This window comes from Urocampus carinirostris, chromosome 16 (assembly GCF_059441175.1).
Source record: "Urocampus carinirostris isolate Australia breed hairy pipefish chromosome 16, RoL_Ucar_1.0, whole genome shotgun sequence".
NCBI lineage: Eukaryota > Metazoa > Chordata > Actinopteri > Syngnathiformes > Syngnathidae > Urocampus > Urocampus carinirostris.
In genome coordinates, this window is record NC_142364.1 from 6,811,703 (window position 1) to 6,828,748 (window position 17,046).

Sequence of the window (17,046 nt, forward strand, 5' to 3'; positions counted from 1 at the left end):
GCGACTGCAAACGTTGTATAATGTTTAACTTTTGTGCAAAACAATTCAGCAAAAATAAATATTTTCCTTGGAATAGGACCCCCCAAAATTGGTTACTTTAATACTAAACAGCCTGCGTCATTTTGTTTGGAACAAACATACAGATGGGTGTTTATCTTGTATATACACTCAGAAATGTGGCTCAAATATCAGTCCAAATTTGGTCTGGGTGCATTAAATAAAAATTAGGTGCATCTCATTAAATTGTAATCAAGGTACAGATGGCGGGAAAAAAACACTCCTCTCAAAAGCTTAAACCTCAGCAATTACACTGTATTTGTGTATAACGTGCACCCCTAGTTTTTCATTGAAAATCAGTAAAAAGACTTGTTTAGCTTTTTCTCAGCTCAAACTTTGCGGTTGGATTCACCGGGATTCGAACGCAGGTTGCCAGGTGAGTGCACAGAATCGTAAACGCTGGACCACTAGTGATAGTATGGAAAAGCATTGGATTTTATCTCATCATTACACTGTTTTTATTCACTGTACCATAGACGAGTGTTAATTTCGTTGTGCATTTCACATGGTACGATGACAAGAAATACTATTCTTCTTTTCTAAGCTTTGCAAGATACAAAGGTCGTGGACATGGCGCCATGATTGAAATAATTAGATAGATACTTTTTTCATCCCCGTAGGGAAATTCACACTTCCCGCAGTATCCTTGTGTTAAAAAATAAAATTAAAGATATAAAATACAAAAATACCAAATATAACGTGTTGATATAGAGTATTTAAATAGTGCTACGGAAAATATCCACTGTAATAATAATATGGTAACATGCAAATGTAGGGTTGGGGTTTACTGTGGGCTTTTACTCCCCCAGGTGGAGTTAAAGAGCCTCATGGCATGAAGGAGAAATGATCTCCTCAGTCTGTCCGTGGAACAAGACTGTGACAGCAGTCTGTTGCTGAAGCTGCTCTTCTGTCTGGAGAAGATGCTGTGTAGTGGATGTAATTAATTAATTAATGTAATTTACTGACAACGTAAACTATGAACACAATACCAACATCAAATGTACTAAGTATTTATTTCATGTCATTCAAACTCCGATTCACCATCAGATAAACCAAGGAGTCTTTTCCTTCATCATGCTTTTGTGGCTTTAATTGATATCTTTGTTTTCTTTATACTGTAACATGGCAGAGTAACTAAAAATAGTGAGCTAAGGAGATAAAACCTACTGACTTTTTGTATGTCATCTATATCAATGGTGTTTCTGTGGTTAGGATTTGGGGCTTTCACCACTAAGAACTGGGTTCGATTCCCCTTGCATCCAATGTTATGTGATTGTGATCAGTGAAATTTCTTGACTAATCAATCATTATACAAAAACGATAAAACCTCATGTGACGCGCACCCAAACTTTGAGTTGTCATTTAGGTAAAAAAAAATTAAATGTGCGCAAGATACGAATAAATACTTGGACAAGATGATGTTACCTTGACTTCATTTACCTGAAAATAAATAACATCATAATAAATAAAGACAGATGTGTTTCTAATTGGGTAAGTACTGTATGTTTTGGTATTTACATACATTTTGGGGAGAGAGGTGTTTACTGTTCACACATAGAAGTAAAAAAAAATCAATAAAATTGTGTAAACTCAGCATCAGCGACAACATCTCCTACCTGTCGCTCTTTCTCTCGATACTGTAAAGGCAAATGGAGCAGTCAGCTCGGAACAGGATAACCATGTCCCGGAAAACGTTGAGCAGCAGCGTGTCTGAGTGCAGTTTGGTCACCGACGCAAAGGAGTTGTCCAGGTTTGAAGAGCGCTGATAAAGCCTTAACTGAATGGCAGGAAAGGAACATAAATCAGACCCTTCGTGATTTGGTGGACGACATTAAAAGCGGTGACGGCCAGGTGTTACCTGCTCTTGCTGGTCAATGAAATTGTAGCAGGCCACTACGACAAAGTCGTTCCACCAAGCCAGACCGCCCGTCACTGTCATGTTCTGCTCCTATTGGTTGCATTTAACTCATTCACTGCCATGATTAATAACCAATTCATGTTGTAGTTACGAGAAAAACATTTTATTATGAGAGCAGGTCTGAGTATGTATAATATAAGTGTAATTCCGGAAAGAAAAAAACAAAAATGCTTTAAAAAAATAGTTTTAAAGTCACAGGTACCTGAGTGATGTTTCCAAACAGTTTCCACTTCCTGGAATATAAAGAGTAGTGTGCAAATCCTCGCCTTCCTGCTACAGCCATGCACTGACCTGCTGTATCTATGGCAGCAAACTGCCCCAAATTATAAAAGACGACATGGTCCATATATTTGTTATGCGTTTCTTTTTTTTTTTTAATTGCTTACAAATGTTATCTATAATACATACCCGAATAGGCCAGTTGCTCTCCAAGTATGTGCTATGAATCTAAGGGGAAAAATAAAATCAGATAAAATGGAATGTTCAATATTTTTGGTTGGACTTTAGGGAGGTATAAGACAGTTTGTGATATGTACGCCAATGTAATAATGCATTCACTACTGTAGGTGGCAGTAGCTCTTAAAAAAAGTACAATGCAGAGACTTTCTATAAATGTAATAAAGACTTTATTTATATCAAGGGTCAACAATGTGGACCTACAGATGGGCCCTGAAAATAGCTCATACCAGTGATGGCTCATTGGGATTTTTTAGGGAAATTTGACTTCTAACTAGCATGAAAAAACATTGACATGATCCGTGTCTTTAACGCTGTAACACTTTAGCTCAAAAAAATAACAGCACCACTTTTGTACCAAAAAAAACACTACTCGTCGTATAAAATGGATCAAAATATGAAAACATACAATAAATTAGAGTGGTTTTCTTTATTTTTCAACTGTGGTATGAGTAACAAAACTGTATAGAAAAACAGAGAAACAACATAAAAACATGAAAATTGATTTTGAAAACACAGTGCCTAAAAAAAAAAATTTAAAAGGAGGAAATTAGGAGCATGATTTTTGACCCACTCATTCCGGGGACATGAGACTCCTTGACATACAAATAAATGCAGAAGAGAGCAACATTCTGATAATCATGTTAATTCCTTTTTTCGGGCGAAAAATCGCCTGGTGATAGTGCTTTGCAGGTAAAAGTGGTGTCTGTAACTTCAAAATATTCTACTCGCTGACGCCATCTTTTGGCTTAGATCACCATTGCAACCTCTGTCAAGCTGCTTGTATGACTCGTGCACATATGTGTGTCTCTTTGATGCGCGCGAATAAATTCATCTTTTCATCTTCCTTGGGGTTTGGGTTGGCATTTTGACTGTTTTTGAACTGTCATTTTCTTTCACATTTTTCATCATAGAACAAAAGAAAAACGCCAGCACGCGCGTAAAACCTAAAATCACACTCCTCATCCCCTCGCCTCTAGCCTAATGTGCTCTGTGGCCAGCACACTGATAACAAAAGTAAGATAAAAGCAGATAGGTGCGGTGGGAAAAAAAAATATAAAGGCTCTTTGAACTCAGTTGGGCATTGTTAACACATACTTAATAGAGAGAATATTTGAGTTTAAACTTTAAGGGACAGCTCAAACTACGCACCCCACCTTTAAATACATGATCAATTCTTCCAAAATTCCTTTAAAAATAGCCCTATAACGTATATGTGTGAATCACTCAGTACACATACACAAGGCGGATGTTTCACTGGTTGGTTGACAGACCCCATCTTAACTCTAATTCTAATAGTTACAACCTGGTGATAACATACGAATCAGATAGTTGAAAATATTATTTGTATTCTGAGGCATAAAAAAGAAACCCTACCTGGACCACGTGCCAGTGCTTGTGTCCCAGTAAAGTGCTGAGTCCCTGAGATAGGGGGGAGTTGATGTGATGGTGGTGATGATGATGATGCCGATGGAGGTGATGGTGAAGGGGGCTGTCATCACGAAGGTTCAAGCGCCCGTGCTGCTGTTGCGTTTCCGAGCTGCTGTGGGCTTGTCCCGAGTCGCCGCACGTCAAATACAGGCGGTCCTCGCCGTGCAATAGAACTTGCTCCTGGTTACTCTGAAAAACAAGAGACGGGGCGGACTTCAGTCCTGTGTCCGGTCAAGATCCGAAATTGTGACCTCACCGTGCAGGGGTTGACGGTGAGGGCACTTTTAATAAAGTGGAATTGCAAAATGCCGGACTGAGGGGACGGCTGAGGGGGAGAGGTCATCCCCGCTTCATCTTCCTGTGTTCTCCTCGTCTGTCTGGTGGGCAGCACCCACAGGTGGTAGCCCTCCGCTCCCCAACTCTGCAACACAATTCATCATCGTTAAAAATAAAATAAGTAAACAAAGAAATTAGAAATCAAACAAACCATGGAGCTGATTTTCAGGGGATCTTTCTTAGTGCCATCTGATCGGTATCTGCACCAAGCAAAAAAAATACACACGTTCAAAATTCTGTTTTGGTTTGATTTTTTTTAGTTCATGCAAGTTCACCCACGCAAAGTCTTCCCCTAGCGTGCAGATGAGCTGGGCGCCAAACACGCTCCAAAGGGAAAGGCCGCCACACTCCCACGTCACCATGGCCACACTATAGTCAGGCGACCAGCAGATGAGCTTCACTGGACCCGTCTTGTTGTAGATGTCTGGAAATAATTTTAAAAAACGTATGGGGGATAAACCTAATGAGGCAGTGTCAAATTGATCTGGAAGATATGTGAAATTAAGTCATTTAAAAGTCTAAATTGGGGGATTAGTTTACTTATAATAATTCCAACTTTGTATTTTTTAGTTCCTGATCATAACCTAGCCAAAATCTTCCTAAGACACGAGAACCGATACATTGAAAAAAAGAAAATTTTGTTTTTCCTTTCATCTCTGCTCGTGTTATTGGCAAACCTTTTAGGTATCATAAGATTTTGTTTTTTAATTCGAGACAAACTAACAACAGGCCATCTTTTTAGAGCTAAAAACTTCTTGGTTACTGAATAGTGCAAACAGCTATGAGTCGGAAATATGCATTTCTGAAATAACTTATCTTATTTGTATGTTATCACTAGGTGTTGGGGGTAAAATGGGCTCAGTCAACCACAAAATAATTGTTCTAGTCCAGGTGTGGCTAAGCAGGTCCTCAAGAGCAGCATTTCCTGCATGTTTTCGGAGTTTCTCTGCTCCAATACAGGTGATTCAAATCACCTGGGTCATTATCAAGCTCCCACACAGCTTGCTAACAAGCTTTAAACTTCCATCACCCGAGTTGGGGAAGAAAAACCTCCAAAACATGCAGGACATACGACTCTTGAGGACTGGGTGGTCCACAGCAGTGTTCTAGTCGTACCAGACGATTGCATACATAATTTATAGGATAATTCTGATGTATTTAGAGGTATTATTAAGAATTGATTATATGTATAAAGACACTGATTATGTTAATGACTTCCAGTTCAAAAAACAAAACCACCAATATTAACCACTTCCCATAAGTCTTCTCCATGTTTTACATGATCAACTTTTAGCAAAAATCACAAGAACTTATGACTGGCGATCTAATTTCAGAACCAAACAAAATTTAAAGCAGGCTTAACCCCCTAAAAATGAATAACAACAGAGTAATCCCTCGCTATAACACGGTTTACTTTTCGCGGTTTTGCTACATCACTTTTTGCATCATGCATTGTGTTCTGCATTCTGATTGGCTAAACAGTCGCGCATATTATCATTATTTGACGGTACAGAAGTTATTTTTTTTTAGATTAATACAAGTTTATACATTACTTTTATTTGGTAAACAAATGAATAGGGCAGTAAAAATCTTTTTTTTTTCTTTTTTTTTTTTTTTTCCAGAAAAAAAGGTTTATGCTTCACGGATTTTGCCAATCAATGGTTATTTTTGGAAGGTAACCTGCAGAAAGGCAATAATGACTGTACATTAGATGAAATATGGGGCCCAAGAAATTTCAGGAGTTAAATCCCGACCAATTAACTTGAGTTGAGGGACCGAACCTGGAGCAAACTATATTTTATTTGTGAGGACTCAGGAGGAGGTGGTGTGATTTTGGCTGAACACCCCGAATTTTGGGTCAGGTTTTTGTGCTTTACATCTTACCTCTACTGTAAATGAATTTAAATTTAGGAGCAAAAATAATGACAAGCCGTGACATCAGTCGACTGCCTCCAATGTTCTGACATTAAAAGACGGAACCACACGCACTTACCTGGGTAGTGTTTTGGTGTCAGCTCCAGTTTGTGGGAGAGCTGCATAGATCCAGTTGTAGTGTCGATCATGTAAACCAGCACCGAGCCACTAAAAATAAAAGGAGAATAGGGGGGGAAGCTGGATCAAGGCTGGGGAATCAGCTCCTTGAGGGTTCTGTACTTTCTACACTGTCATTTTTTGTGATTTGGTGCTTTTAGTACAATTTTGGTCTTTTATGTTCTTGAGAGTATATGAGCACACTCAGAGCTTCCACATCTTTGTCGGAGCCTGATTTCTTTCTGTACCTCATTTCCTGATTGCTCATCCATCATGCCTCAGGTCTGGTCATTTTGATATTTTACGGTCTCGTCGCCATGGCACAACTGTTATTGTCCTATTTACGTTTGGGTGTATGACCTGTGTCATCTTCCTTTCACATTTTGTTCAGTTAGAGATGGTGTTCCAAGATATCCTACATTGTTTTGCTTTTCTGTTTTTCTTTAGTTACAGCTAGTTATTGTGCCTGCATAATATTTCATGTTATCATCATGGAACTCTCACTGTTGTTCTGTCCGTGCGTGGTAATGCTTCTTGTGTTTTCTCCCTTTCATGTTTTGTTCTGTTAGAGATGTTGTTGGAACATTATGTACTTGTTCTAGCCAAGCATGATTAAGTTCCGTCAATCCTTCTTTTGCGGGCTAATAAGTTTGAGTATTCCAACATATCTCACATTGACTTTTTTTCTAGTTTTGTTCAGTTTGTTAGTGTTCCTACATCACAAGTGTCTTCTCTCTTTCATGTTTTGTTCATACAGCCAACTGATTCTTAAATAGTGGGGCTATGTCAAGATGGGCGCGGGCCTGTTTGACCATGGAACTTTTTAAATTTTAGAAAGAATCAAGTGCAGTTACAGCCCCATAGTGGCACCCTCATTGAGAGAGTGTTTTGTATACATTTAGCCTCCGGACAGTTCATATAGCTCAGAGTATTAGCATTGAGTATGAAGTGTAGATACAAAGCAGAAGGACCCTTAAGTGACCCCATGAAAAAATATTGAAGCCGGATGAGGAGACAGGCGAAGAGTGACCGTCTCTTCCCAAAAGCTAAGACGTGGAAGTTTGACAATTAATTAAGGCCAAGTTAGTGTTTCAAAATCATGTGTCAGTGCTGTGTGGTTGGGCCTGTGTTGGAGCAGCTCGGGCCTCTTAAGAGAACTGAAGATCCTTGTCAACTTTTTTGTTTCTGTACACTATCCAATAAAGATTCATTTCCTGAAAATAAATCATTTTCTAAATTCTTATTTAGTGTCTACATTCATAAAACCCTATCGTGCCAAGTCGGCCGGTTCACCAAGCATCAAACTGCCACAGACACGTTGCTAACAAGCACACTCGAGAAAGCCTGAGCAAACATGGGATGACTCGTTCTCACAGCTTAACAATTTCCCCGTGTGGGGCTGCAAGCTGTCGCGCTGACACCATGTCATTTGAAATGTTGGTGAGGACACCTACCTGGCACAGCCGAAAGCCATCAGTCTGTACTTGTTGTTGACAGCCACGCAGGTTCCGTCACTCACGTCCGCGGCCCAGACTCCCTGCAGCTGCTGGACACAAGAAACAAAGGATCATTTAAGACTGGTATGTCAAACATAGGGCCCGCAGGCTGGACCCAGCCCGTCAGAGGATTTAATTCAGCCTGCCATAAATTTCTGAGTACAGTGGTACCTTTACTTTTGAATGTAATTGGTTCCAGCAGTAATGTTGTAGAATGAAACAAATAAATATAAGCACGTTTTCCTATTGAACGCAAGGGGGTTAAGGGTCTCACCTAGCTGATAAACCACGCAGATACTGTTGGTGCGTACCTACGAGACCCTTTAGTGGTGATGTCAATGACTTCGGGTACAGAAAAACTGATTGTATAACGAAGAAGATTTTAGTCAGACGTGAACTTGGGATACTAAAACATTCATAATATGACTTTTGTCATTGCTTGCTGCGGGTAATGCAATTATCAATAGCAATAGTCAGCAAGGCCTTGCTTGGAAAACCAAATCTCTTTCTTTTAAATTCACCCGGTGACAGTGTAATTCACAGAGAATGAAAAACCTGAACTAAATAAGTTTTGGTGAGTTTTTTTTTTTTCTATCTGTAGTTGCTTTAATGCACTAAGCAAAGATTACAGCATATAATTTAATTTTGAGATCACCTATTACTATTTGTTATCTTTTTTTAATTATATTTTCATATTGATACTCGAATTGCATATTTTATCTGCAAATTTCCGTTAAGTTAATGTAACTGGCTCAGGCACCACTACACATCACATTTTCTTTTGTGTGCGAGCGCTCTCACATCCGCAGCGATGTTGCTGCTGAGTGGGGTGATGAAGCCAAGACGCCCGTCACTGAGCACCGCCGCAAAGCCATCCAGAGTCTCACAGTACTCCACGCACCGGATATGGACTCCTTCCAGGTCCAAAGACGGGCCACCTGCATGTAAATGTTTCTCAGGTAAAGACATATCATGCCTGGCTGGACAAGGAGAGAAGAAACTGCTGTACCTCGAGCAGACTGCAGGTCAAGTGAGAATGGGACGGCGGTGAGGCAGACGGCCTTGCGTCCATTGCCGCCCAGGCCGTCCCAGTGCAGCACGTGGAGGTATCCGTCGGCAGTGCACACCAGCAGCTCTTCTTGCAAGGACTGAAGACTAACAGGAGGACAAAGCATAGATTATTTGAGCATTTACCAGATTTATGAGTGTATAGTAATGTATAAATATGCAGTGCAATGAAAAAGTATTTGCCTCTTTCCCGATTTGTGTTTTTGCAAATTCATCACTCACATAAGCTTCAGATCATCAAAGTAATGTGAGCAAGGATTAAATTCCATGGACATGAAAACCTGTGTTAATCCCCACAAGCAACAAAAAAAAGACTTAGCGCGCAGCTAAAAAGAGAAAATAGCTTGGTCAGATGTAGTGTAAGTGGCTAATATTAGCGGCGAGCAGGGGAAGCAGAGACCAGGAAATGATTGCAAGAGCGAACCAGAATTTGTCAAGCCTCAGCAACTAAGTGGCTGGCATGATTGGCTAGAGGAGGAAACATATTTTTTTAACCTAAAAAAAGAAAGTTTGGGTGTGCATTATACTTGAGCAAGGTTATTGAGGCCGTGTTTTGTTTAAAAAACGCTAAAAAGCCACTAGGATGTGCCAGAGAGCAGTGTGACAGAATGCAACTCCAGAGCCGCTTGTACACAAAAACATACATTTATCAAATGTGTATTTATTCGGGGTCTCTTGACTTGAAACCTAGCGAACTAACTAACGAACTACTGTGTAAATTTTCAAGGAAATCAGTTAGGCTGTTTCGGAGCCTATAAGCCAAATATGAACACACAAACACGCACGCACACAAATTGGGACTCATACCATAGTCTAGAACTAGATCCGAATAGATAGATCTAGGATACAGGGCTTTTGGAGCTTATTAACATTGTTTTTTATGCCAGGCTAGATGGAAATTTCACCGTACATTCCGCTATCAAATTAATGTTGTATCCCGGATGTCTACTGTAATAAAAAAATTCTAATTGTTCTTTGACTTTGGTTGGTGCCATCCAATTTTTACCCCCACAAAAAGGCCCCTGGGTTCATGTGTGAAGCACTTCATTGTCTAGCTAACCGGATCACAACAACAACAATCAGAAACAAAAGAACAGCGAGAGGGGGAGATGATTCCCCCCCCCTCGTTTTTCCCCAAAATTGAAATAAAAATGAAACAACCACTTTACACCCGCACAATCAAGCTGCCTGAGCGAAACGGTAAGGAGAGAGGAGATGATGGGCATGCACACGCGATAAACAGAAAGAGCTTGACGAGAGATGAGGTGACAGTTTGTGCTTGTCAGCAAACAAAGGCGCTTCATAGGCTGGGGAAAACCGTGACGAGAAAATTTGACAACAGTTTTGACATCATTCAGATTAAGCAAAGCAGCAAAAGAACAAATCAAATGGAAAGGGGAACAAAACAACAGACTGACAAGCGGCTTTCTTCTCAAATGTATCTGACAGAACAGATGCTCCTGTTTTTAATCAGCAATGCGGCCAGTGCTGGAACATTTTTTACTACATATTGTGGTCTTTCTCTGTAATTCTTTCATTGCGAGTCTGATAGTTGACTGTAAGCACTTAATTCTCTGAATTTGCAATTGAGAAAACAAAATTGCTCAATCGTCTCAGACACTCTGAGTGGAAAATAACTGTTAAAATAGACAATAAAACATCGGTTGGTTCAAGGCAAGAAAACACAGGATTCAGAAGCGAGCAACTCGGGATGACATCTGACGCCAGGGTGAGATGCCGAAGGGTGATAGAAAAAAGGACATAGTCAGCTTCTCACCATGTGATGGGGGCCTCCAGATCGACAGGCTTCTTTATCTCTAGTGACAAAGCGGGTGCGCATTGCTCCTCCTTGAAACCTGGGGTCACCTTCACACGGGGGCTACCCCTAAACGCACAAAATATAAACAGGTCACAGGCGTGTTAAAAAAAAAAACCTCAGGCCCTGAAGTGCCCCAATCTGAATGTTAGCTGATCATATCATCAGTAAGATACGCAGTGGGGATATCACATTTGTGAATAGAGGCACTCACTTTGGGTAGATTGGTTCATAGAGATACTTGTCGTCCCTGCCACCGAGTACAGAGAACAAAATGATGTAGCCTTTGGCAGTCTGAAAACACAGAGAAACCAGTTCAGTTAGTGAATTCCCATTGTGCATTATTGTGAGTTGTTGGCTAGATAGGAAATAGAAATGAACAAGGATACTACAGTGCCATGAAAAAGTTTTTGTCCTCTTCCTGATTTCTCTTTGCATATTTATCACTTACAAAGGTTTTAGATCATCAAACCCATTTTAGTATCACGCAGAGACAACCCAAGGAAATACAAAATGCACTTTTAAATGTTGGATCCATTTATCAAGGCACAAACAAATCAAAACCTATCTGGCCCTTGGTGAAAAAGTAATTGCCCCCGGAACCAAATGGCGAAATGGCCACCTTAGGCAGAAACCGAACGTTCACGACAATTGGTAATGAGTCTTGGAGAAAAAACTTTTTCGTATGCGGATGTTTTTCACATTCTTCCCGGTATTATTTAGCTGTAACTGATAACCACATCAGTGCCACAACACACAAACCTTGTTTAAAGTAGCAACAAAAGCACACCAATTTCAGACTAGTTTGAAAACAAAGTTTGTATATGGTAAAACAGGCCAGTTAACTGCATTGTCCTTCTAAAAAGGACAACATAATGACTAGAAAATAAACGAGCGGGTGTTCAAATTCATGACAATAACAAAATCATCCTTTCTTTAAAAGGTGAGGCGCATGGTTTGAGGTGCCCTTTAAAAGTTCAAAGAGAGTTCAAAGAGCCCTTATGCCTTATTTTCAAGGGCACCTCTCTGCTTTTATCTTTTATCAGAGCTGTTTGGAATGGACCAAATTAAGTTCGAGCAATGGGGGTGGGACGTGGGCGGGGATCCTGGATTGTGTCCTCATGCTCGTGACCATTTTCCCCCCAAAATTTTCATTTGTCAGTATAGCACGAAACTGGTGAAAGTAAGAAAGGGCATACATAGTAGAGTCTAAACGCCATACCGAAACCCAAAAAATATGAAAGAAGAAGGGTTTATTCGAGTGCATCTAAGAAATGCACAAATTTGCACTTGCATCATGAATAAGCAAACTGAGGCTGCGATCATGGAGATGGTGGCAGAGAGTAAAAGAGAATTCCGTATGCTCGATTAATGTCAAAAGTTAAATACGGAAACAATGTCTATTTGCTTAAAAACGTCGCTCCCGCTCATGATCGGAATACTCTTAAGCGGTTGTCTTTAGGCATATGAAAAATTGATTCAGACTGCTCCAAAAATAAACTTCTGATCCCAGTCAGACCATTTCCTGTATGTAAACACATTCGCCGACACGTTGACTTTCTAACTAGGAACAGAAGTAGAAGTCGCTTCTAGTTGGCATGAGATATTTTATGCACCTTTCAAACTTCTACCCATTAAGCAGAACCACACTTTACTGTTGGAGGAAACGCACCACAAAGTCCAATTAAATAAGACTGTAAATTTTTCACAACATGAAATTATTTGGCCTGGAAGTTTGCGGTATTTTCAAGTCTGAAATTTTCCAATGTAAGTACAGAAGATGAAAATCAAGAGCAGACAAAAGGGGTAAAAGCAGCAAGCGATGCAAAGTTGGATAAGGAGGAGCACAGTCTTGGCCTGACACGTGACCAAGACCTCAACTGAGGTCTGCAAAAACAATCAAGCTGGTGAGCTCCAAACAGAGTAAGTGAATGGTTCTGCCAGAAGATCCTGTTTATCAGGATAGAAGCAGCAAAACCTAGTTGATGACCTTTTGGGGGAAAGAAATCTTTTTTCGGCCCTATTCCGCATTCTTCTAAGTTATTTTGCGAGAAGTGTTTCTGTGTCAAGGCCGGTTTATTCACAAAACTGCTGAATATACAATCTCACATTTCACGGCGACTAACTATTAAAAATCAAATACAAATATATAAATAAAAATAATCCTAGGCCTGAAGCTGGATGTGGGCCAACAGACACCACAGGAAGTGGTGCCCTCACGACACATGCGATCCGTGAAGAAAAATGAATACCAGGCTGCCAATCCACTAGTTAATTGGGAATACCTGAGGCGTGTTCAGGAGAGTGAGTGATTGCTATCGCGAGCTATCGCTAGCTTCTGAACGGCCAGTGATTATTGAGCGCTCGCGTGCCCGAGTAATCACGGGAGAAAGACCGCTTACTTTGATTTCCAACATGGCGTCGACAGTGCAGAAGATGGAGGATCTCACCCTGACGAGTGCTGTTGGCGATGTAATATATCGTCTTACATTGCCTGGTAATGTTTGTGAACAATGCAAGACAGGTATGACCATACCACTGCGTTTAGGATAACCTTAACTGTGTCAATATGCGAACTGTCGCTCATATCAGCCAACTCGCTCAAAGCAAGCTGTAGAACGAAATCCATTGTACTGTCGTCGGCCATTTTGGATCAGTAAGGCAATCACAGTGAGCGATTACAAAACGTTCAGCAGTGCGCGGCAAGCGATTATCAAGAGACTACATGTCTGATCACTCTCCTGAACACGCCTCTGCTAACGGGTGACCACTTACCCCTTGCGAAATCAGACCAACAAGAAAATCCAGCCAATGGCTGCCATGCGGATGTTTAACAACACCAGCTTGCAAAGACTTCAGATGTTTGCTTGAAACTGCACAATGTCAACTAGCACACAGCTGTGAGCTTCTCTTCTTTACCCAAACTGGCGAGAACTCATAAACATCTACAGTCAAAACTGGATCACGGCAATATGTAATCCAAGTATGTAAAACAGTGATGTTTTGTGGGTAATATATTCCCTCTAATTGAGGAGTTGATTATTTGTTTTTCATGTGTGCGTTCGAAAGCTGTCCAAGATGGACAATAAATACCAATCGTCTACGGAGCCTGATAAGTTAAAGACTATAATGAAAGCCATTAGAGGAATTAGGCAGAAAAACGACAAAGAGGGAAAAGGGCTTGAGTTACATGCCCACAAATATGGACTGAGCACAAGGAGGCGTCATAAAATGCCTGACTAAAAAACGCTAGCTACAAAGAAGCTGGAACTTTAGCATGTGAAGGCAAATGAGAGTTTTTATCCTCCTCTAAGTCAAAGACCAACAATAAAAACCCTTGTTGAAAGCCAACAAGCAATAAATGTCTGGCTGGTGTCTTTGATTAGCCTAAAGTGACAGTGTGTAATAAATCACCACTAGAAATCACTTAGACTCAGAATGGAGCTGAAGCGGATCATTTGGAGAAGACGCACATGGAAGCCCGCAGGATACTATTTCGCAAAATTTGTAAACCATGGCCTGCATGACAGCTAACATGAGTGGCTAAAGAAGGAAACTGTGGGAAAAAAATAGGAATATCCCAGAATTACAGGAGATGGCTGGTGGCACAGAGTACAACGTGACGGCAGGATGCCTGTAAAACATGTTGGCGACTACCACTAGATATGGATTCTGCTACGTAAAATAAATACTATTTTCTCGACTAATGAAAACTTATACAAATTAGCATCGATATGATAGGTCAAGTATGTTTGCCTAGTATTCAAATCAATGCTATTTTCTACTAAGATTTTTGTACAACTAGGCGGCATCAAATATTACACATTGTTAGTTTTTCGTTTGTTATTCGATGTTTTTTTTAAAGGTTTGGTTACCATAATACTTTTAAAGCTACATTGTGTAATATTAGACCACTAGATCCCACTGTATTGTCTGACGAAAACCAGTGACAAATGACAAAAGTGTAGCAGCAGGATGCTGGACAAACTTGGCGGTGACTACTAGGTAAAATAATAATAAAAAAGTTCCCATCCTATGAATATTTATCAAAATAACCCTTGGTGTGACTGTTTATGTATTCAAATCAATCCAAGTTCTTTGTGCCTCTAGGAAGCGCTAAATAATACACACTGCCCCTTTAAGGTCTGGGAAGGGGTGCGAAAAACTAAACATCTGGAAAACAGCTGGCCAGGACATAAACAGCATGAGCTCACAGTGACCCGTGCTTAGCAAAATAAAAAATGTCATTCTGACACAGGGCCAAGGCGACTGTTTGGGGCAATTTGCAGTGGAATTGCCTTGAGGCGTTTCCTGGTGCTTACAATAACGGCCGGCTGAGCCAGCCATCTCTGGTATTTTTAAACTCCGTACGCCGCCGCCGACGCTTCTGCTCCCTGTTGTTTTTGGCCGGGGCCGTGCTGGAAACGGCCCTGACCTTCTTCCTCAGACACATTCGCGACATCCATTCGCGTGGGCTTTGTATCCCGCAAGTAGGACGAGAGAAGGGTCAGCAGAGAGACGCAGGGTCGGACACTTAGCCATCAATTACTGTTTAATTGTCGTTTACATTCTTTGCAAATGGCTTCGGGGAATGCAACTTCAGAGTTACAATGCAGCCCATTTAAAGTGTTTGCGTTAACACTCCCAGGAGATTGTTCCCTAAAATATATATTACCATATTTTTCGGATTATAAATCTGTTTTTTTCCCCCATAGTTTTGCAGGAGGTATGATTTATACTCTGGTGAGACCTGTCTCATAAAAAGGTTTTAGAGAGCTATTAGAGTTTTATATGAATGTATAACAAAAATGCATTCTTTCTTTTTGCGTTATTAAAATGTTCTTACGCCAATTCTTAAGGTTTTACAGCAAACTAATATCAGCTTCAAATATCGATTATCAGCATCCCCCTTAGTACTAATAATCGATAATGGCCCTAAAAAAACATATTGGTTGACCCTTACTCATGACGAATAATTAAAGGGCATAAATTACAGTATTGTATCGTTGACTCACAAAGTCGTTACAAAGCACATGGTATTGTAAATAAATGGAGCGAAAGGGAGCATTATGGGAGAGAGTTTAGCCAATGGCAAATCGTCATGTTCATGATGCTATGACGCAAACCAATAGCAGATGAGCATTTTATGACGTCAACCAATAGCAGGCAGGCACCTTAGAGACGTAACACGTACTATTCATAGCCACCTTTTTGTATGCATACAGACCAATTGTAAAAAGTACAAAAGGCATTTTGAAAATATTTTTTTCTACTATATATTCTTATAATACTTTTACGCAGTAAGAAACAAAAAAATACTATCCACACACGCAAGGAGCCATTTAGAGAACGATACATGTGCCCATATATGGACTTCCAGATCACATCAACAGGCAGACGCTTTGCGTCGTGTTCTATCACAGCTATCTTCTAAAATAAATAACATGAAAAGCACAATGGAACACAAAATAAGTCAATAAATGAATGAGAAAAACCCCACTGATCACCTTGTAGACTCATTAAAAATAAAAATGAACAAATAATTAAACTGATGATCTTTCATTTTTCTGTAGAAAACTATCTGGGTAAAGTCTTTTATAATGTAATAATAACATGTCGCCCACGCCTGATGTATAAGAAGTCCAAATTAGTCAAACAAGAGCCACAAAAAGAGGGAACAAAACATTCATTGTTTGCTAAACACAGCAGTGAAATGCAAATGCCCCAGAATGCATTTCACAACACGCTGCACATCTAGGCCACAGATATCTGTTGAGGCATGAAGTTGCTATATGCTCAAACTCAAAAAAACAAAAGAAATGAGTTAATGATTAGACACGTGTGTTGGAAAAACACCGCATGTACTTTTAAACAAACTAGCGAATACCTGAAAAGGATAATATTCATCAAATGTATCAATCACCGGATCGTAGTTCACATTTTACGGCTTCACCATTTAAATTAAACACAGTACACAAAATACTCCAATTTTGTGGTGAACAGTTGTGTACAAAGAGTGTCAAAAACAGTTGGTTGGAAAGACTTTTGTGGCTTTTCATTTGTTGTTCTAGGTGTATTTTTAATAATAATAATAATTTCCTTTGTATTGTCATTCTTTGTAACAATGTACACAGAACGAAATGTCGATACACCTGACCCGTTGTAGCGAGTCGATGCAGCCGCAGCCAACAGAGGGCGCCGCCATTTTGAAAGGGTTAGTTAGTGTAATACTCTTAAAGTGGCAATGTGTCATAATTCATTTCTCAAGGTCGTAGCTCAGAATGGAGCCAAGTGGTTAAGAGGGGTGGCTAGATAAGGAATCAGTGAAAAAAAAGTGAAAGACGCCAAAATCACGAGACCATCACCTGCAGAATGGCCATTTAAATCAAGTTGCCATTAAGAGCTAAAAACACCACCTTGACTAGCTACCATTGCAA

At 40.1% G+C, this 17,046-nt stretch overlaps 1 protein-coding gene across 2 annotated transcripts in view; it reads right to left on the reverse strand.

Moving 5' to 3' along the window:
• Positions 1 to 17,046, reverse strand: part of ric1 (RIC1 homolog, RAB6A GEF complex partner 1) — a 41,175-nt gene that overhangs the window by 17,549 nt on the left and 6,580 nt on the right. The window contains exons 3-16 of one of the 2 annotated variants that reach the window (XM_088319657.1): positions 10,824 to 10,903; positions 10,571 to 10,678; positions 8,735 to 8,880; positions 8,527 to 8,663; positions 7,684 to 7,772; positions 6,192 to 6,280; positions 4,478 to 4,622; positions 4,350 to 4,398; positions 4,119 to 4,283; positions 3,809 to 4,051; positions 2,384 to 2,422; positions 2,178 to 2,288; positions 1,916 to 2,005; positions 1,674 to 1,834 (exon numbers count right to left, since the gene is read on the reverse strand). In XM_088319657.1, coding sequence (XP_088175783.1) covers positions 1,674 to 1,834; positions 1,916 to 2,005; positions 2,178 to 2,288; positions 2,384 to 2,422; positions 3,809 to 4,051; positions 4,119 to 4,283; positions 4,350 to 4,398; positions 4,478 to 4,622; positions 6,192 to 6,280; positions 7,684 to 7,772; positions 8,527 to 8,663; positions 8,735 to 8,880; positions 10,571 to 10,678; positions 10,824 to 10,903 — 1,652 coding nt within the window. Of the gene's footprint in view, positions 1 to 1,673; positions 1,835 to 1,915; positions 2,006 to 2,177; positions 2,289 to 2,383; positions 2,423 to 3,808; positions 4,052 to 4,118; positions 4,284 to 4,349; positions 4,399 to 4,477; positions 4,623 to 6,191; positions 6,281 to 7,683; positions 7,776 to 8,526; positions 8,664 to 8,734; positions 8,881 to 10,570; positions 10,679 to 10,823; positions 10,904 to 17,046 lie in introns of both variants that reach the window. The other variant, XM_088319656.1, reaches the window with a different exon arrangement.